Raw genomic sequence first — 22215 nt, forward strand, 5'->3', positions numbered from 1 at the left:
ACTGGTCACTATCATTACAAACCACTGTTTCCACTATTGGTCACAATGTCTTTTATGTATTCCCCATTCGCACTGTGGCTTGAGAAATGTTAAAAGTCCTCATAACTTTAAAAATTGAACGTCCCATCCCTCTGGCACCCACTATCAGGCCTCGCTCCAAATCCGATAATTCCCTTCACCTTGCCATGAGCAAACTGGCTAGTGTTCAACCTCACAAGATAACACCTCACAACTTCAAAACACAGTCCCTTGAGGGATCACTTCACGAGAGAACAGCTGCAAAACAGTGAGAGAGTAAGAAAAAGCAAGTGCAAGAAAGTGTCAGAAAGAGAGAGTTAGAAGGAGAGAAGACGGACAGAGGATGAGATTAAGTGAAAGAAGGAAAGGCTATGTAAGGCCTAAATGGTCAACAGGCTTCCTCAAGGCCCCATTCCACCAATTTATTAAGTGCGAGACCACTTCATTTGCTCTAATGTCCACCAGGCTTCATGTTCTGGGCCTCGAAAAGGCACTCTTACATCTACAGCTAAGAAGTATTCTGCCTTCAGTCTGCCAGAACCAATAACAACACTGAATACAGATGTATCAGAAACAGATACCGATATTGGCCCAATCCCATTTCATCCTTTTTTAAAGGCACAGTCCAAATAAGGGGCTATGAGAATGACCGGCAAGATTGCAGCACAATCAAAAAAAAAAAAAAAAAAAAAAAAACACAAATTGGAGCATTTTCCTTATGATAACCACTATATTGCCATAGTTGAATGCGTAGTTTTAATGTTTTATGACCATTTTCTTTAAAACATACATAATGTATCGCTAGTAGTTCATCTCAGGAGCTTCCTAGCTTTCTCATTCCACCTTAAATGGTGCAACTCGTGGCAGAGGCTGCAGCATTTAAGGTGGAACGAATAAATAAAATAAATTAAAAAGCTAATTTCAGCTTTTTACTCCATCCATCACTCCTCCAACACGATCCCTAGGAATTAGGAATGAACAATAATAATAATTAATTGCTGCACCAGCTGCCCCCTTTTAAAACATATATACAATGCCCTAAAATTAACCAGTTAACCAGCAGCTAGGTTGCTGCACTTTAGCGCTACACTGCTACATATCTGTATCGGGTGCTTGAAGGGTTGTCCCAATTTTTAGGGGGAGGATTTCACCCACTCTGTTCCAAGGGGTAGGGGTGCAAATAAGAAATGGGATTGGGCCATAGTTTGTTTGGGTTTTGTGCCATATCAGCAACATGATGGCTATTTTATGGCATCGGATTGGGCCATAGAGACAGAAAGACAGAGCTAAGGTTACACCCTTAGAGCTTTAGCATAGTTCTTGAGAAGGAAACTTTCACCTGACGTTTACCTGAGACCTAACTGTAGAGAAAACAAACTACTGCACAGTTGCAGACGTTTGTATGAGGGCTTTGGCTTTGGCCTCCATGTCAAGACAGATAAAATGTGGCCTTTATTTCACCTATTCATTAAACACATACACACTTATACACATACAGTGATGGTGAAGACCAGGACCCGTGCCTGGAGAGATGGGCAGCTGTCACTGCAGCACCCAGGTACCAGTGAGGGTTAAGGGCTCAAAGTGGCAGTGGCAGCTTACCAAACTGGAGTATCAAACCAACAGCCCTGTCATCAAAACCATGGTGCTCTAAACACTGAATCTCTGGTGCTGGACAAACTCCATGGGCGAAGACACAACACAACAAAGCCTGCAATTGGTCAGTAATTAAAAAAAAAAAAAAAAAACGTCATAAGACTGTGACTAGCATCTCACAGAGCATGTATAGAGATAAAATAGATGATAGAAAATGTTTGATAACATTACCGATTTTGTCCTCCAAAGTGGAAAAACCCTATAATTGTTGTGGATTGAATGCTACAGACATCACAAACCACAGAAAGTTTGTAACCTTGTAAGTTTACAAAGGTGTTTTCGGCTTCAAACAGCACTTGTGAACTTAGTTTCATAAAAATAATATGCTGAGGCCTTTAGAGTGTCCTCAACGCACATGCCTGATTCACAGGAATTCTCACGAGCTTCTTCTCAGCACGCTAAAAGCCCTCACACCTTTAGCACTCAGGAAAAAATACATGCTATCACACTTCTGCCATTAAGAGCATCTTGTCCTTGAAGCTCGCAGCATCTCTGAGGCTACTTGATGAACATACCACGAAGTGGAGAGGTGCAGGGGTCGAACATTCTGCTATGCATTACATGCTGCTGGATAAGTGCTTGAGGAGAGATACACAGCTCCCTTTTCTCTGAAGATAATCTTATCTGCTGCATGTGCAGAAATGTATAGAATATGGTCCAGTCGCAAGCTGTGTGTTCCATGGAGGGGATAATAGCTATCTTGACTCGTGGAGGCTTTATCTTCTGATTCTTTCTTTATTATCCTGTTCAATATTCCTGCCTGACTCAACGCTGCTTGCTATAGTTCTACAATTCTGCTGTGTGTTAAGCTGAACTGATTTACAGTTAAGCAGATAACCTTTGGTTGGTGTTGGTCATGAAGATTTAAAGGAGCCACGCCTATAAACTGTCCGTTCTGAGGGTTGAAGTGCATTAAAACCCTCATAATTAATTTTACACTGACATTTTATACATCTCTTGGCTGTTAGTATTAAACAGCTGGTTTTTATGAATTTGACACGTAATTAATGTCTCTTTTGCGCTCTTTTGCACTTTCTTGCAAAAACAGCCCAGACTAAAACACTTCTTTTTACAGGAACTCTAGTTTGAATGGCTGAAGCCAAACTGCTGCAGGCTGAATTTGTTGCTAAATGAAAATATGTTATGTTATGTTATGGTAATGTGACATCACTAAAAACAGAGCATACAAAAAACAGCCTGTTTTTGAAGCTTAGCTTAGACATGTGCACTTGTTAGTGTTTTCCATGACATGGACATGATATAAAGACCCACATAGACCCAGAAGATTCATTTTGCATATGAAGATGGAGTAATTCAATTTTATATCTTATATATCTATTTTTTTTTTAATGATTCACACATGATAACACATTTCAGCATAAAATACTGAGATGAAAGGGACTGCTACCAAAAACAACACACATATGTACGGTATCTGTGTAAGGAAAGCGTACAGGCAATGCTGAACATGCACAAACCTCTTTAGGGGGGGTTAGGAAGGGTAGCGCACACTTCCTCCCATCCCCAAAAGATTTATTCTTTATTGGGTGAAATGAGGCAGCAGACATTTGGAAAGAACTTGTGCTTTATGGCAAACATCTGGAACCACCTGCCCATCTGTAAAGATATGTACTCTCAAACATAAAGGTGTCAAAAAAGGGAGTACTCTGGAGTGATGCCATGGAACCAAGTTCATCACATCTGGACCGTGATTCTAGTTTCCAGTCATTTTTATCAAAATAAAAGATGCAGCTGATGTAATTGTTTGGCCATGTAATGTTACACCTACCAAGGATCACAGAATCTAGGAATGTACAAAAGATTGCATGTCCAGATTTGAAGATTAAAGATAATAAGCTCTACTTTTATGGGCTGGTTGAGGACAACTGATTATAGAATGTTATGTAGAGTAATCTAGCTTTGCCTAGCACTATAACAATGACAGATAATTTTGGTGCATAACCAGGTAGCTAACTAGAGACTGTAAACAGATGTCTGATTAGCTTTTATCCTAGCATTCTTTTGTCTAGCACCTAATCTGCCATATTCTCCTGTCCTATTGATATAGTTCTAGCTTTAGCTGCATCCTTGGGCTCTCTTTTCTCGCTTCTGTATAAAAAAATATCCCTAAAGGCATGGTTGTGTATGTAACTATACAAAAGCAAGACTCATGATACAGTTTTAGGGATTTGAAACTGTTTTTCCAGCTTTGCTTTTCACAGGCAAGGCTTTCTTTTTAAAGTGAACACAGACAGAGACAGCAGTGCTTGAGGTTCATGGCATGTCAGTTCCATGTACTAAAGTCTTATTATTTAAATATGCCAGTAGAAATAGTCAAGGACACCTTTAAATGGTTAGTTATATAAAGAGCCATTTTCTTTAATGAGATATTTTCACAAGTGTTAAGATCGCTCGAAACCCTCTGACATTTAGTTTATAGAACTTCAACATAATGTAAATGCTTTACACCAATTATAGTCTATTCCAAGAACTGTACTACCAAGCCAAGAACCATTTAGGAGCCTTTACTGTTAAGAGTGTAAACCACCAGCCGTGATTGAGAAAAAGACAGAGAAAAACAAGACACATCTAATAGTCTGTCCTCTGGAACAGTCTGAGGCATTGGCAGCATGGCGATTATCCTCAAGCTATGATATACAGCTATTGATCTGTTCAGCTAAAGAAGTCTATTACTGCATCTTTAGGGTTTGGAGGTAAAAGCCTTGGATAACAGATCTATACTCTTACCCAGGTCTGTCCATGCCATTGCTTTCTAGAGCCTCGTGTCTGAGACGCCGGAGAAGTTCTTTGGAATGAGTGTGATTAAAGTTGCTCTGGCTTTGAAGTTTTTGGAGTCTGCTTTATATCACGACTGCAATAAATCATTACTGGAGAGACTTTTGATTTCTGCAGCACAATTGAGCCAAAGTTTTAACAGCAAACTCTCAGCTAGTCAAGAGAATCTGAAGAACTTTTATGCCATCATTAGAGGTGTCAGATTCTCTATGGTCATCGCTACAGTGTCAAAACAGTACTCAGTCAGTGCTCTGTTGTTGGATTTAATCAGTATCCTCATTGTTTCACAAATTAATAAATTACACAAATTAAAATCTTAACAATGTACCTCACTAAAATACAGTCAGTTCCAAAACAAAGCACTGAGCCTGTTATATATTTGAAAAAAGTCTGACCACAAAACTCTTTGGATCCTTAGAATTTTGGATGTTTGACAGAAAAGTTATACAACACAACTTCATTCACTGTGAATAACTGGCTAAAGAGGAAAGAATTTGTGAAAAATCTATTGATTGATTGATTTTTTTTTCCTTTTCCTCCTTCTCTTGATGCCTAAGCAAATACATCTCATACAATGTATACATATACGAATAAAACTGTGTACTAAGACATAACTGTGTACTAAGACATACACTACACCTGCTTCACTACCAGTGCCAAATAAACACAACATGTACTCAAAGAAGAACTGATAAAGTTGAATGGATCAATACTAGTTCCTGTCCCATGACTTTTGCAAACCTGACCCCATTGAATATAATCAAGAGGAATATGGATGATCACAAGCCATCAAATAAAGCTGAACTGCTAACATTTTTGTGCAGGAGAGGCATAAGTTCACCCAAAAGCAGTGTAAAGACTGGTGGAGAGCATAACAAAAGATGCATAAAAGCTATAATTAAAAATTAGGGTTATTCTACCAAATATTGATTTAGAATCTCTTCCTGCATTAAAACATTATTATAGTTTCTAAATGAATATGAATGTGGTTTCTTAGCATGATGTGAGGACTGAAAGCACTACATTGTTTTTCTTATTTTCTGCAAATAAATGCTCTAAATGACAATTTTTATTTGTAAATTGGGAGACATGTTGTCAGTAGTTCCTAGAATAAAACAACAATGTTCATTTTACTTAAACATATACCTATACATAGCAAAATTAATAGAATTAATGGTCCCTTAATTGTTAGGAGCTGTATGTGTGTGGGCCTCCTGCACTGAATATAGATATGATTTCTGTCAGAGTCGCTTGTCACAAAACTACTGGCCAGTGTTCACCCTCACTCACAAGATGACACCTCACGGTTATTCTTAGGTAATACTTTATAATCTATTTACTTATTAAAAGTACACAGTGTGTACTCTGAATATATTTAAATGATATAGATGGGACTGAACTGGGAGGAAAACTCCACATGTGCGCTGAATTTAGTTGAATCCAGTACCAACAGCAGGATAGATTATAGAGTCTTTGGAAATTCTACTCTGCTGCAAAAAAATGTTTTTTCAAAGAGCTGCACATCCAATCTATCGTGCCATGTCCAGTAAATGGCCAATTTCAAGGACAGTTTTGCCCCAATATGGCACCTACTATAGTCTACCATTATAGCAGATCACTCTGCATTCAGAAATGGGTACACACTGCAACCGAGGTCCTACAAAACAGCATTGAATCTTTTCATTGTTGTGCTGGACATTTCCTTTCAAACTGAGTTATGAATATCCCCAGAGGCTCTCGTTACCTTGTTATGACAGTTTTATGACACCATCCTGTCAAGCTTTTGACAGCACGATCAAATGAGGCTTTATAGTCTGGCCTGCCTCACCCCTCTCTTTCCGTTTCCCCCTCTGTCCATCTCTCTCTCTCTCTCTCTCTCTCTCTCTCTCTCTCTCTCTTTCTCTCTCTCTCTCTCTCTCTCTCTCTCTATTTCTCACTTTGGCTGCTCATAATGCTGTTTCTTTTTTTTTTTTTTTTACTACAGAGCTACACACCATTTTAAACTTAAAATTATTCTTAATCATGCATACTTAAAACAATAAATCCAATTGTCTGAATCAGTGGTCTTATTTGAAGGAGTTCAGACCTCTAAGTAAGTTATATTTACAAATATTTACTACTTTCACTGTGAATAATCATAAAAACCGTAGAGTCTATAGTGTGTGAAACAAGACAGCGCACACACAATCTAATACTGAAACCCACAAACCCAAACAAACAATCTTCTTAAAGATCATCTGAAGTGAGCATTCAGGGGCTGTAATAACTGTTTACGGCAGTACATCAGTATTTCACTAGCCTGCAGCCACAAAGCTATTCACATACCACCGGCCGCAACAGCCTCATTTCTGATATTCTATATAATTTTGCTCATATCCCAACAGACCAATCCCAACGGTTCAGTGCTCCTGTAATTCACCAGCCAGTTATGTAACTGTCAGCACAGAAACGGTGCACATTACAGTCAGAAAGCATTTCTGCTTGACCTCCGAAAGGTAGACTGAGGGAAGGCCTCACTCCTATCACTGCTACGGTCTCAGGAAACACATCCTGTCATCTGAAACCGAACCAGAGCTGTTCCAAAAGAGACATCCAGCCATTAATACCACAGACCATTCACAGGGGATAGCTTACAATTAATTACTCAGCCGTACTTCCAGATACTGGTTGGCAACCATGATATTTGAAGACATTAATGTCATATATGAAGTACATTTATGAGGCTATGGAACAACTGATCAGTAAAAGATCAGTAATGCTACATCCAGAACAGGGATACAGTGATATTGTGATTTTACCAGTGTTTTAAATAGTAACAGATTCAGGAAAAAAATCTAAACCTAATCAACTAATCAATAAGTAACCAAAGATCAAAGGATTAGTAAGCAATGCATGAATAAAATATGACAAAATGGTTTAAAATCCAATCAGCTACTTGGTTCTATGCACTGGTTGTTGCTCACCCAATTAATAGTCAAGAACTAAGCTGGTCAACCACCTTAACCAGCTTGACCGGCTCAATCTGGCCAGGCTGCCTTTTTTCAGCAGGGTATGTTCGGAAAAAAAAAAAAAAAAAGATTCCCATATGATGCATGCAGCTGTCCAGTGTATCAACACAGTGTATCAACACAGAATAACTAATGTGTAACCATATGTGATATTTAAATATATTTAAATGTGCCGTTTTAGATATGTGAATAAATGCAAATATATGCACATATGTCAATATATTGAATTAAATAAACATACTGTATACTGAATAATAACATGCAACACTGTAGACATTTTTATCTATGTAAATATATTACAAATATGCCCCATTTGGAAAAAGGCAACAACAAAAAGAGGAATAAAAAAAAAAGGCAGCACTGATGTTTTAAAGCTAAAAATGCAAAGGGGAATTCTCATACAGCAAAACATACTCAGTTCAGATCCAGATTCTGGATTCTAAGCAAATCTGTTCCGGCACTGGATTGGATATTTATGTTTCTGTGCTCCTGTAGTCCCAATCCAAAGACCAGCATTCTCGTCTGCAGCAGCTTCATTCGGGTTCTCACTTTGCATCGCTAAACCTAATCCGCTGCATCTAACCACTAACTCTGGATACTAAGAATTATCCTGTTTACTTTCTCTCTCAGAACAGACCATGGTAAAGTCAGAGGCGGCTAAACAATCTGCTTCAGTCTTTTTAAAAATAAAAACTAAAGCCTGGAAAACCAACCAGAACAATATTGTGTAACAGACATGAGGATGGTATTGCAGTGAAAAACGGTTTTACTAAGTATTCGTCTGAAAGAGTTCAATATTGAAGTGACATTTTTTGACAACCTGTGCAAGGGCATTTTCTTACTGATACAAAAGTCCACACCTACAACAAATTCTGGGCTTCTTTTAGGAAAAAGCTCATTTTCACACAAACAGTTCTATTTGAACTGGAGATTGATCGTGCAATCTTAAACGTCACTTTTCTGTGCACACCTTTGCTAAATGGTCCTTGGTTCATTAGTTTCTTGTATTTTTGTAATGTTACTTTAATTCAAACACACAAGCATTAAACAGTGAACACATGGAACACCTGGAAACAAGGAGCCATTCTTATGTGGGAAAGCTTTTTAGCATGAGCATTCAACAAACAATTGTAACAAATACAACAAAATTAACCAATCATATAACCTCCTATGTGACACCAGCAACGAATAACTTCTGTACCTGCAGCTTTCACCCCTAGTATGGGCGATCAATATTCATAACACAAATAATAAACAGTCTGAATATTGTGCACTGTGATGTATTTTATATATAATACATAATAAGCAGATGTACTGCACAGCTCTACCTGCGTGACTATATGAAATAGTCTGCCACAGGTCTTTACAGATCATTCTTCTTTTCTGTACTTTTTGTATAAAAAGCAAAACAAAAACAAAAAAAGCTCAGTTGTGTATCATCCCCTAGCTATGTTTCACCATTAGCAATATGAGTAATCTTTGATGCCGTCCATACACACAGCAAGCAAAGAGACTCAGTAAACAGACAGAAAAGCTTTTTTTCTGCCAACTTCTAAAGTGTGAAAGATCCTCCTAATGAGTTCAGCTGAAGTCAGACTTCACTGTTTTTTTTTTGTATTTTTCTCTTTTTGAACTAAGAGTTTTAAGTGGAACGTAAACACTGTTAAAGTTTAAATGCACCATTTGCTCTCTACTCCATACAGTCCACAAATAAAAAATAAGCTTTAAAAAAAACAGACCATTTAAAAAAGGGAAGTAAAGGAAAAATAATATATCTTTGCATATGTTTTAATAAAATAATATCAAATACATAACAAATCTCCATTATACAGGATATCTATATTAAACAAAAAAAGAGGCTTAACTAAAAAAAAAAAATACTACTTAAAAAATAACATGTTTTTTTTAAAGGATCTACTTTAAACATAAGAGCTGTTCAAAGGAATCATCTATAGTTTGTTTAAAGAAGCATGTTCTGTTAATAGCATAGTAATTTGCATTGGTTAGCTTAACACTAATAATGCTGTGCTGACAGTAAAATGAGCAAATGAATAATATGCAGGCATATCTTGCCAAAAGCACCAATGAAAGGGGGCAAGGTGCGAGGAAATTTCTTCCAAAAATAGATATTTTTTTCTCCTGCCTCAATTATATGTTAGTGTTGTGATGAAAGAATTGAATTTTGAGCTGGTCTACACATTCCAGTTTAAACTAATATGTCTGTCATTTTTTGTTAAAGAATTCCCTGAAAAGGAAACAATTAAGTGCAGTTTTTCTGGCTGTGTTTTTTCTCCCGCCCTCACAGAGAAGGCAAACACAGAGGAGGCACCTCTGAAAGCGACCATCCCTGTTGAACTATTCAGGAATTCACGTCTGGAGAGAAAAAATGAAGGCCAAATATGTGTCCAAGTGAGGAGGGTCAGTGAACTGACCCCCAATTAAGGAAATGGTTCTATTCCTCAAGGTAATTAGGCTGTCATCTTTTAAAATCCCCCATGTGCCTTGAGAACAGGAAGCCGCAGGACGGAACGCCATGTCTGATTCGAGCCATTACAGCACTAAGATACACAGCTATGTGACCTCTGACCCCCGGTGAGTCAGTTCCCAGCCCCCCTTTAACTGCTGTATATTGTTTTATCTCACAGATAACGTTAAAATAACGTCCAACCTCTAACCTATGAATACAAATGAAGCAGGAAAGAACAAGGGCACAGTGTTAAAATATACACACTGGAGTGTGGGGCTGATGAGTAGATGGGGCTGGAGGAGTGTAAATAAACTCGGCAACATTTGTAAAGAAGGAGACGAGTCTCGGGTCGTGCATTGGTATGATTTCTCACGGCTACTGTTAGCACTAGGTTTTTCTCTGTTATAACGAACAGGTTCGCAAAGACCTCAGAGCCTCCTGGGATTTAAATGCAACATGTACATCCAGCGCTCACCCGCAGAGTTAACTGACTGCACTAAGCAAACTCAGGAATCAATTAACAAGTCAAGCTACAGCTGTGTAATCCATCTGCACTCAGAATGTCCAAGAAAAGTGCAGAGAAGGATAAATGTGGGTGCTTGTCCCGCTTCAGCATTAGCCTAAAGAAACAGTCCAGTTTTCTCCACAGCTACTGAATCACACAGCTTGAAATATTCACACAAAATCTAATAGCAACAGTCTGCTTCTCAGTTTGGATGTTATTTTTAGAAGTACACATTTGAGCTGCTCTGGCAACTAAATAAATGGAAAAATATATCATTATTTTAGGCCATTTGAAATAAATACCTTTTATAGCTTATTAATTAAAAAGTTAATTAAAAATTAAAAATGTAAAACAGAACCTTTTGGCCCTGACCCCAAAAATGTCAAACAATTTCCTTCCTTTTAAAGCTCAGAAAAAAAGTAATTAATGCTCTCATTTAATAACTCTAGATGGCTGAAAGTAAAAGTACATAGGACCTAATAAGTCATCATTAACTCACCTTCTTAAATACTTCCACCTACTATTTCCACTTACTCTGCTATGGCCTTCAAATCAGTTCATTTTGGCTGTGCTACTGTCTCAATGGAATCAATTGAAGAGGTTCTGCTTACTCAAAAGTGCTAGAGAGAGAGAGTAATTGTATTGGTAGTAAGTAGTAGGCTAGCAGCTCCTGTAAAATCCAAATGTCACACATCACATTTTGCCTGTTGAACTGAATCTGAAGTGAGTACACATGCGTTTACAAATTGACCCAGCATCATTTTTAACTCAGGAATCGAGAGTATCTCACGTTACTGTCCACCAAGGTTCTCAAAACCAGCATGTTACGTTTAGCTAGACCAATGATTTATGAGGTTTACAGGCCAGTTCATTCAATCTGAAGACATTGGTTGGATTGGTTGTTTGGGGGTTTGGTTCTGGTTTGGATTTTCTTGCGAAAATAATTCAACAGGTGAATTTTCAGATTTACACCAAAACCCAGGTCCTAATTAAACTCCTGTTCACCTCTCTTGGACCAAAGTCAGATTCAGTCTATATGTCCCAGTGGGGATGCCAGACGTTTCCTAGCTTGGTGGCAGGGATCAGGGGGAGCAGCAGCGGGCACGATTGGGGTTAGGAAAGGCTAGGCTGGCACAGTGTGAATGGATCAGTGAGCCAGGCAATTGGCTGGAAGCATATTGCACACTCACCCATGGCTGCTGCTGCTGGAAGCTGTAGGCACGGCGACGGTCTTCAGGCTCCTCCTCCTGCCTGGCCTGCTGGAACTCCTGCCTCAGCCGCTGTATCCGGTCATGGTTGCTAGGCGCCAGTCTGTTGCTATGGGAGAGAAGAGGGTAAAAGAAGGGGAGGGGGAAGAAAAGATGGTCATACATTCTTGTTTGTGTGCATGCTAATGTCAACGGCTGCTCGGATTTCAGCCCGAAAGGAACAACAGGCAGGCAGGGTAATCAATACAGGAGAGTAGATTGCAGAGACAATAAAGCAGCTTATCTACTTAACGCTTCGCCTCTGGTGTATTAGGCCAATAGTAGGCAGACTCACTGACCACCTGAATATTACATGCTTATTCATTTTTCACAAACATATTAGCTAAAGGAAAATATACACAGTTTACTGCTAAGATGAGTCATTCTAAACTTCAAAAAATATATATTTATTTAATCAGTTTTGAATGTTTTAGACAAAATTAAAAATTGTTATTTTTTTTATTATATATATATTTTTTTTTTTTTACACAAAATGACTTTAAGCCCCCAGCCATTTAACTTGAATTTTACCGGAGATAATGTATCTATTTTCTATAGATTTCTATATATGTCATTTCAGAACCTGTCCACATAAGATCTGCAAACAGTGCTAATTAAAAAAAAGAAAAAAAAAGTGACCTCAATATTGTTAAAATTTAATTTAAAATTTAAAATTCAAGAGCGATTTTTAGTTCTTACATAAAAACTTAAGTTGTTTTATGAATATTAAGCAGACAATCAACCTTTCTTGCAGATTTTATACAAAACACAATGCAAATATAACATCCTTGTTCAGTTAAGAGAAAGTGTAAAATATAAAAAAAAACATTGCCACATGAAAATGTTTATAGATTTCTGACAAAAGCAAATATCCATCTACTGACAGTCCCTCTGGCAGCTTCTATAAAGTAAAGATTTACAATGCTGCTGAAGGGGTGTAACCAGCTGTTGTAAGTGGGTGGACCAGGTATTGACCATCCCAAATAAATATATATAAAATTACATTACATCAATGGTTCATGCTTCCACACAGTATATTTTATGCAATTTGAGGCTTTGTCTTTACGAATTTTAAAACCTTATCATTATATGTTATCCCCATTCTCAAAAGGCCAAATCTACCCACAACTACTGCTTCTGCAAACATGTTGCCCCACCCATTCCTGGCTGACCCATCTAGAAAGACATAAATCAAATTAATTATTAACTGTGTTAATAAATATAATTTAAAGTCAATAGTGTTACATCCCAAACAAGAACTGCAGTCTAATCCTTTGGACACAGACTTAAAAAAACACAAAGTGGCTCCAGACTAACATTAACAAATTACAAATATGGCTCTGAATTTATGATAATCATATCTTTAACGCCTAAATCAATAACACAAGCTTCATCCGTGGCAGCATTCCCCAAATCTCTGTCCATTACGTTTATCTACAATGTTCGGACACAGTTCATCTCTTTCTGCATGCACGGCCTGCATTCCCCGACTCCCCGGGGCCATGAAGTGGTCTGAATGTCTTGCTAAAGGAGTCCCCAGTGCACCATGGCCAATGATACATGTGGCCCTTAAGACTGCCTTGAGCGGTCGGATGGCCATCTCCCCAGCTTCACCGCTTCAGCATAGTGCCACAGAATGAGCGGCTCATTTGCATTGCTTTCATTAAGTGCTAGAAGAGCGCCTGTCAATAGGAATCAATGCACTTCTCTCTGTTAATCAACCGGCCTTTTTTATCAGCACCTGCACGCACACACGCCGTCACTGCCAATCCCCTCATTATGATATGACATCCAGTCAGATAATGCTCGTGATTTATACACAGAGAGAGAGAGAGAAAGAGAGAGAGTGACTAAGAGTTAGGGTGTATCCCAATTGTTTAGTAACAGGTAACAATTAAGAGATGTTAAAATGCAGAGTAATTGAAAAAAGGACAAAAGAAAGAGGGAAAAAGAAAGAAGGAAACAAACAAAAAAGAAGAATTAAAACATGGACAGAAAAAAGACAGACATTTATGGTAAAAAGTGTTCAGAGGAAAAAAAGAAACTGTCTATTCTAAGAAACAATGAAAAAAAAGAAACATGGAAAGATTGTGAAACAATAAAGAGGAAAAAATTATAGATTACATGAAAAGACTATCTAAAACAAATAAAGAAAAAATAAGAATGTGAAAGAAATGGCATGAAAAAGCAATCGAAGAAAAAAGGTGAAAATAGAGAATAAAAGAAAGATTATGTGTAAAACAAGAAGAAAAAAAAAGAAGCAGAACAAAAAACAGAAAAAGTATGACAAAAATGACAAACAATATGTAGAGTGATGAAGAAAAACAAAAAGAAAGAAAGAAAAGTGCACAGAAATATTGAATATAATGGGTAAAAACAGGGATGAAGGGGTGGGGATGAATGACAGCTAGATGAGTATGTAGAGGGAGAGACAGAGCGTGTCCTGGTTCATGGGCATGTACAGGTGGCAGAGCGGCAGTCACTGCTGATAGCATATTTAAGCCTCCCAGCCTTCCTGCCTAAATGTGCCCATAATTGTAGATTGCAGTGAGAAGCAGCCCGCTGATGATAATGGGCGCTCAGACACGCTGCCAATCAGCCTTCATTAAAACGCAGCTAAATCACTCCCCATAACGAACAAATGGACCTGAATGAGAGTGGCTGAGACATCATGGTGGAACATCCCAGTTCTGTTGTTCTATGCAGCCATTAAAATCAATTGTATTATCCATACTCCATTTAATCTCCCATTCCTATATGCATATGTGGTGCTGGAAAAGCTCAAAGGCCGTCATGTTCATCTGTGAGGCAGTAGAAATAGCGGCTCTATAAATTAAATGGATCATTGGCTTGTATGGTGCGGGCCTTTGAGCTAACTTGCTGCCCCAGTCCATTGTTACATGAATGCCTGTGTGATTTCCCTTATCAAACAGGATTTTTTATGTGGCTTTGGTTCATGGTCATCCAATTACACATTTAGGAATTAGTGAAATAGTTTTAATATGTATAATTAGGTTGACATACTCTTGAGTATGAGTAATGGCACAGAATATTCCATATATATTTTTTTTCCTGAATAGAGATGTGCAAGTATGAAGAATCTTTTAAGGGTCTTACAAACTAGTCACTAGATGTTTTTTATTACAAATTAAAGCTCTTCACACTCTTCACACATCTCTATATCTCTATTGCATATATTATATTATGGGATAAAAAGTGGTTATTTAATGGCAGGTTCAAACAAGTAGCTTTAAATATGTCCAATAGATCTCAAAAACCCAGCCTTATCTTATATACTACAGTATTAAAAAAAACACTCGTTTCCAATTTGTCTGAATTGAAGACGGGATGGTGAATATGTCATGTGTCAAACTTATCATGTCCATGCACACAAGACAGCCGTCATTTAAATCCTCTGACATTTACTGGCATTTTAAACAGTAATAAGGAAAAAGTGGCTTCTTTCCTATAAGAAAGCATTCTATCAGCTGACAGCAAGATCACCACAAGTCAAGGTAGCAGAGAAAAAAAAAATCTGTTGGCTCCCATTTTTCATTTTCTACATAATATGAATCTGGTATCTGTCCTTGAAATATGTGTAAGAGTTCACGATGATTGCACCAATAGAAATGCTCTGTGCCATATTGGAAATACAATGTTTTTGTTTGATGCAGTGACGTTTCAAACCTGTAAACAGATCTGAGTACTGATCCGATCCCTTAACTGAAGCCATTTGTAAACCGGCTCAACAGTGGCAACTAAATCCTGTGAATAATAAACAACCAATCACTTGGTCATTACCACACATCTGTGAAGAGGGAGTTAATTTGGCCATTAGCTCCTGTAAAACATGTGATTAGACATTATCATTGGGTGCCAACATGCCTGTAGACCACGCTCGCAGTGAGAGGAGGGTCCAGAGAAAACGAACAACAAGCATGGCCATGGAAACAGTAATCAGTGTGTAGGACTAAACACTGATGAGGAAAGGCATATACGAGTAAAAGGGCTTAGCTATTTGTTAAAGATGAGGTGACAAAAAGAGCACTTGTATACATGCTTAAAGAACAGAGCTAGCTTGGCTAGCTTGCTTTTAAAAACCAGGGAAAAAAATAGAAGATTTTGAGCGATTTTTATTTCATAATTTTCATAATGTTTCATGCCACAGTTTTTCCCCTAGGACCCACGCTCCTTTGGCTGCAGCCTTGGCATCATAATGCAACCCGTTTTTAATAGGTTTTTCTTTCTTTTTGCCCGCAATTTTTACCCCTTTAACCCCATAGAGCACCATCTACCCACCTCTAAGCTAGAAAGACCAATTGTGCTCCCTCAGCTGAATGGCTGCATCTGGAAACTGAACAGGGATCCTCAGTTCATAGTTGCAGCACCTTAGCCCACTATCTTTTCCGTGTTGTGTCTATATGACAGTGGTTGTGTTTCACTGCGCTATTCCATCCATATCTGTAAGCTCTTAAATACGGTAAACTGCAAGAGAACCTGGAACCTGGAAACAGACTTCACCTTAAATAAATGAATAGTACATAGTGGCCACTAGAGATATAACTAAACTTACTTAACCCTTCTGTTATGTTCATTTTTCAGGAACAGCAATGATATTGCTGAGGCATTTTGACCCAGTGCATGTTTAATTATCCAAAAGATGTCTGAAACCAAAAAAAATCCTAACAAGCAGTGTTCATTACTAACTCCATTACTTATTATTCTATCAATATTTAGTGCAATGGGGTTCCTTAACTCTAGGTAATGGTAATGGTTCAATTAGAATTCATAAAAAAAAAAGTTAAACTTTTTTTAACATTACGTTAAACATTACTTTTAAAAGACCAACATATAAAACACAAGTTTAACATAGCATTAAAAACATAACAATGCAGATTTGTTTTAGTTTGTTTTAGTAGGGTGGTTGCAAATATGTGAAGTGAACCATTTTCATATTACATGTTGTTTACACTAATTAAAGCAAGCAGAAGAAGGTTCATACTGAAAACAAAATTTTAACCAATTTTCCTAGATCTTCAAACTTTAAAACGAGTAAGTTTGACCCAGAACGTAATAGGAGGGTTAAACTTAATATTTCCTGAACACCAATAATCATTATTGTGCTATGCACTGTTTCTATATTGTAAATCTGGGATGCAGAAAATTAAGCATGTTATTTAGATAAGTTCTATAAACTCATTTGTAGATTAATACTGAAACCATCAGATGTTATTTCCATCCACTGGGTGGATGAACACTTTTTTTCAACCACTTGAACCAAAAAATCTCTTCTTATCAAACATGGAGAAATATTCCACCTCCCCAAGACTAACCCCCTGGAGAGAGGGATGATCTGAAAACTGACTCAGCCTTTGTTCACATCAACCTGGTTTTACAGCTTGAGTCCCGATGCTGTCAGAAGCCAGCGACAGTGACGCCAGAGCAGGCACGGCAACATCAAAGAACGAGCTGTTTGATTGGATTAGAGCTCAAAGTTCCCCAGAAGAGCCTTGCCTACGCTCATATGACACAATCCCATCATGCTGTTGGCCTGTCTCATCCTGCACTTTATAGATCCCCCTACATCCATTAGCACATAGACATGGAGGAGTCAGCAAGGTGCCATTAGCTTAATCCTCCTGCCTCCCCTCAACCCACCCACTCCAAAACAAACAGAGAGGCAGTCATAAATGCTTCTTTCTGACCCTGCAAAGGTCAAACTGACCATAAGGCAGTGAGTCAGGCAGTCTGCCGGCCACCTGAGCTCAGAAAGAGAGACAGCGGTGAGGACTATAAACCAGTCAATGTCAACAGCCATGCTGGGACCTTTAACAGCTGACATTCATTTGTTTGAAATGGAGAGTGCCCTTTCATAAGTAGGCTTTATGGGACAGCGGGGCACAAGGCGCAGACAAGATCATCAACTAATTAAAACTTAAAATTGATGTTGAGGAGTTGGAAATGGAAACCGAATTGGATCAAGGGCTTATATTCATGGTGGGGTGAGGGATTAAAGAGGGAAAAATTCAAAAGCCAGTTCAAAGGACTGACTGCTATCTGATCAACTGGAGGGAGCTCATTCCTACCCCCATCACACCCTATCATGGGCTTCAGTTCAAAGTCTCTGTGCTTCTTCGAGGTGGATTTGCCATAAAATCCACAGTTTTGGTGGAACTGAGAAATTAGCTTGGGCAGATTGAAAGAAAAAAAACAAAGCCAGAAGGCAGAAGAAGATGCTGCAGCTCCACAGCATCCAAAAACAGCTCACTCAGCCCACATTACCAGGAGCAATGCTGGAGTTTCAGAACAGGGTGGGCCAGATCTCAAAACATGTCATGTTTAGTCCAGCTAATTTGGAAAGATGATGAGAGATAGGTAGTCACTTTAAGAACAGAGAACCAAGAAACATATGAGAACTCTTGAAACTGCCCTACTTTTTGTGAATTCAGGCTGCGCAAATACTTTCTCATATTTAACTATTTATTGAAGTCAAAAGATTTGTGTTTGCGTTTGTATGAAGTGTAATGTTTCATTTCAACACATGGTTGGGAGGCCCGGCACTTGTTTAAGAAATCTACCACCCTAGGAAATCTTAGATCCAACACACCTGGTTCTGTTTTTCAGAAGGCCCTGAAGGTCCTAATTAATTACCTGGATCAGGTGTGTTAGATTAGAGTTGGAGCTGAACTCTGCAGGTGGGAAGATTAACAGCATCAGAACTGGACATCCCTGCATTATGCGCATCAATAAACCCAGTCATGTTGATACTTTTTAGACAAATGCCAACATTAATGTGATCAATGTAAGATTACAGTAGAGCTAAGGTACAAAACAAGGTAGGCAGGAAGCAAAGTGGGTGGGCCAAAGCCTACCCAGGCCCCTTATGGGTGCTACACCTGGTTCATGGATAAAGAAGATGGATCTTTCCACCTGGACGGCTGTGAATAGCTTGACACATCGCAACACATGATCAGTCTTCTCGATCGCGATGCAAAAGGTGTCGAGGGGTTATAAATACCTCAGGGCGTGCATCACTGTCAGAGAGCGGTCCAGCTAAACAAGAGCTCACAAAGGCTGGCAGCAATTTGCATCGGTAGAGCACTAGCAATTAGAACAAATGCGCTTGTTCTCCCTCCCCCCAGCCCGGACAGGAGGGCAGGAGGACAAATACAAATGAAGGCTGGCTGGAGCAGCTCTGCCTCTGCTTCTTGTTTATGCATTGGATAAAAGGTCAGGCAGCGTGGAAACTGAAGCTGGGATGAGGACAAAAGGCTGTACACTTTGAAAGACAGGCAAGGCTTTTCCGGATAGGAAACCTCCCCAGGTTTTATTTCCACCTCCTGTCATTTAAAAGCGGATCAGGCACTACAACAGGCCTGACAGTAAGGCAATTAAAAGCGGAGGGTGATAAAATATCCATATGCCACAGCGTTTAACAGGCCAACAGGTTCATTCTCCCAACACAATGAGAATCCTTCAATATCTGTCTTCTGCTCACTGACTGAAAGGTCAGTTTACAATTGCTCGCACCCTTCCGCTTTTTCTCCATTCATTCCTTCTCTCCCGCTTCTCTTTTTCTTACACTAGCTCCCTTCGTCTCTTTTCCCCACTCTCCTTCCATTCTGCCTCTCTTTTTCAATCCCGTCTTACTGAATAACCCCTCTTGCCTGTTTACTTTATGGGCCTCCGAAAGCAATTTCTCCAATGACAGAATGTTATTGTGGCAGATTAAACGCTGCGAAATCCAGCGCGACACTCGGGCAGCGGCAGTTTCTCTCCCACCTGCTCTCACATAGTGTAGGAAAGCAGATGTGGCAGGCCGCTGATAACGTCTTACTGAGAAGACCCTCCTCATCAGGGGAAACAATAGAGGCACAAACTCGCCTGAGATGGGTGAGTTGGAACTTCACAGCGCAAAGGAAAATCAGCCAACTATTGTTCAGCACCTCCAGAAACTCCTTCAAGACCTAAAGCTAAATGCGAAGAATCTAAAGTATAAAACATGTTATGATTTGTTTAGTGTGTTTACGTTCCTGTAGAGCTTTAATGTCTTCAATATTAAATTTTACAATCAAAAAAATAATCATAGAAAGAAAGAAAACATTGAATGACACACACACACACCCCTAAAAAGTACTGGTGACGAGTAACAATGCAGCACGTAAAAATGTATCTGAGTAAAAGTATTAAACTCCTCTCAATTAGAGAAGTAGGTAGAATGTTGAAGAGGTGGGATGTTGTGATTAGGAATGAGAAAGTCTTCATAGCTCAGGTAATAATTTTGTATATAAACTTTAAGCCTTTTTTCCAAAATTCAGATTCCTCTCCAGAGGCCACTACGGCGACTTCAGATATTCCAGAAATAAGTGCACGAATAAAATTCAACATTGGTGGCTTTACTTCAACCCATTTATATCTCTAACTCACTGCTGTCACTGTCTTTTATCTAATCCAGCATCTGATTGAAATTCTACCCACTGCTCCGCTTTCTCATCATGTCCTCTAAATCTTCATAGGGAAGGCATGAAGAAGGCTTGCTTGCTTGTGCCTTCAGCCATATTGCATCAACTCAAAAGCTTAAGTCATATTAATGCGCTATACCCCTGCAGACTTTCATTTTCCATCAAAGGCTGTCATATCTGTGGGCCGGCTGGAGGAGTCGGATCCGCGGAGAGAGACGGAGCCGATAGATTAAATCGGTATTACTGCTGGTCATTTTCACAGCCCCAGATAAAGCCAGTCAAAGATAAAGTTTCCTCTTTTCTTCTCACATCTCAGCGGAGAATCAGCGAGCATCGACCAATTGCTCAAGTTAGGGCTCAATCAGACTTGACACAGTGTGTTTGACCACACTCACACTCGTCCATTAATTCTCTCTCATTCACTCCATCTTTCTCTCTTTTCTGCTCCCCCCAGTTTCTCTCTCCATTTGTCCTTCTTTCTTCTCTCCTTCTCTCTTTGTCCCTTTCGTTTTCTTGCCCTATTTGTCCCCCTCTCTCTCCATATGTCCATGTCTCTCTCTCACCCTTCTTTCACTCCTTTTATTCTTTATTCTGTTATGCTCTTTTATTCCTTCCATGCCCCTTTCTTTCACTCTATTCCTCTTCTTCTTCTTATGCTTCCCCCTCTCTCTTTCTATATCCCTCTTTCCTTCTCTCTTAATCTTTACATGCCTTTCTCTATCTCTCTGTCCCCTATTTTCACTCCCTCTGCCCCCTTTTCTTTTGCTCCCTGTTTCTCTCTTTCTCTTGCTCAGTGTGTTCCTCTCTTCATCTCCTCCTCTCTCTCCCTCCATCTCTTTTTTTCTTTTTTCACTCACGATGTTCCCGTGAGTGTTTCACTTTTCTGTTCCCGTTTCTCTCCATGCCTGTTTCTCTCCTTCTCTTGCTTAGTTTGTCCCTCTTTTCTTCTCCTCCCTCTGTTTCTCCATTTTTTCCTTATTCTTACTTCCTCTTTCCAGCTCTTTCTCTCTATTCATGTTGCTCTACCTCTATTCTTTTTTTTCCCTTGTCCCTCACATGCTTTTGCTAATTGTCTATCTATATATATTCCCCCTTTTCAGCCCCATATAAGGCAATTAAAAGTTCAGGTTTCTCTGTTTCATGTAAAAAATAGAGCACATAGACCGGTTGCTGCTCAGTTGTGCTCAGTTGGGACAGTGTTTGACCATATTTTACACTCTTTTACTAATTTATTTTTTACTAAAGTCTTTTCAGTCTGAGATCTTTCACATTTCATTATGCTTCGTTCCAGCTGGACTTCTTTTACTTCTTTTCTCCCATGGCTTAGACTGGCCAGTCAGAGAGCAGGACTTCTGCTCTCATTCTCTATGTCAGATGAGTGACAGCTGCAGCTCAGACAAAAGCAGGCTGAAAATACTGCTGGCATACTGCACCCTGATTTCATCCACTCATGGCACAGATACACTGCCATGCCCCCCACATCCCCCCCACACCGCCTACCCGGGCCAAGTGCCCCTGGTCCCTAAGGGACAGTGCTCCCTAATAAGCTGTCCTACTGCGGGTGAGAGGCATGCTTTCTGCTCTTCTCTTTGTGCTCCCTCTTCTCTCTGCACGGCCTCCTGCACCCTATTCACAGAGCCGTGAGGCGTGACAAAGAAGCGGGCGGCCTGATTAGCCAGGCCACGGACGAGTGGCAGGGCAAGGAGCTCTGCCAGCGCATTCTGACCTTTCATTGTTGTGGAAAAGCTCGAGCCAACGGGCCAAATTAGAGGGTGTCAAAATTTGAATGGAAATCAAAAATCACCCGCAAAAGAAGAAGCTTACTGTTCTCCAACAAAATAATGTTGTTTCAATGTCAGCAGGGATTACCGGACTTTGTCTGGTCAAGTGAGGTGTAGAAAAGTGTTACTATTGAAAATTAGGCTCAGGTGCTACAAACTAACTGCAATGTTAACAATGCCGCAAAACAATCACATGTATTTACGTAGGGATCAATTTTTATAAAACACATGTTGACACATCCAAATACAATTCCACTGTCTGAAAACTATAAATT

At 39.2% G+C, this 22215-nt stretch overlaps 1 protein-coding gene across 4 annotated transcripts in view; it reads right to left on the reverse strand.

The window, feature by feature from the left end:
• The window catches only part of pard3aa (par-3 family cell polarity regulator alpha, a), a 554989-nt gene that overhangs the window by 14562 nt on the left and 518212 nt on the right, over positions 1–22215 (reverse strand). For all 4 annotated transcript variants that reach the window (XM_015602814.3, XM_015602813.3, XM_007238652.3 and 1 more), the window contains one exon: positions 11641–11767. In XM_015602814.3, the coding sequence (XP_015458300.3) occupies positions 11641–11767 (127 nt within the window). The remainder of the gene's footprint in view (positions 1–11640; positions 11768–22215) is intronic.

This window comes from Astyanax mexicanus, chromosome 6 (genome assembly GCF_023375975.1).
Source record: "Astyanax mexicanus isolate ESR-SI-001 chromosome 6, AstMex3_surface, whole genome shotgun sequence".
NCBI classification, from domain to species: Eukaryota; Metazoa; Chordata; class Actinopteri; order Characiformes; family Acestrorhamphidae; genus Astyanax; species Astyanax mexicanus.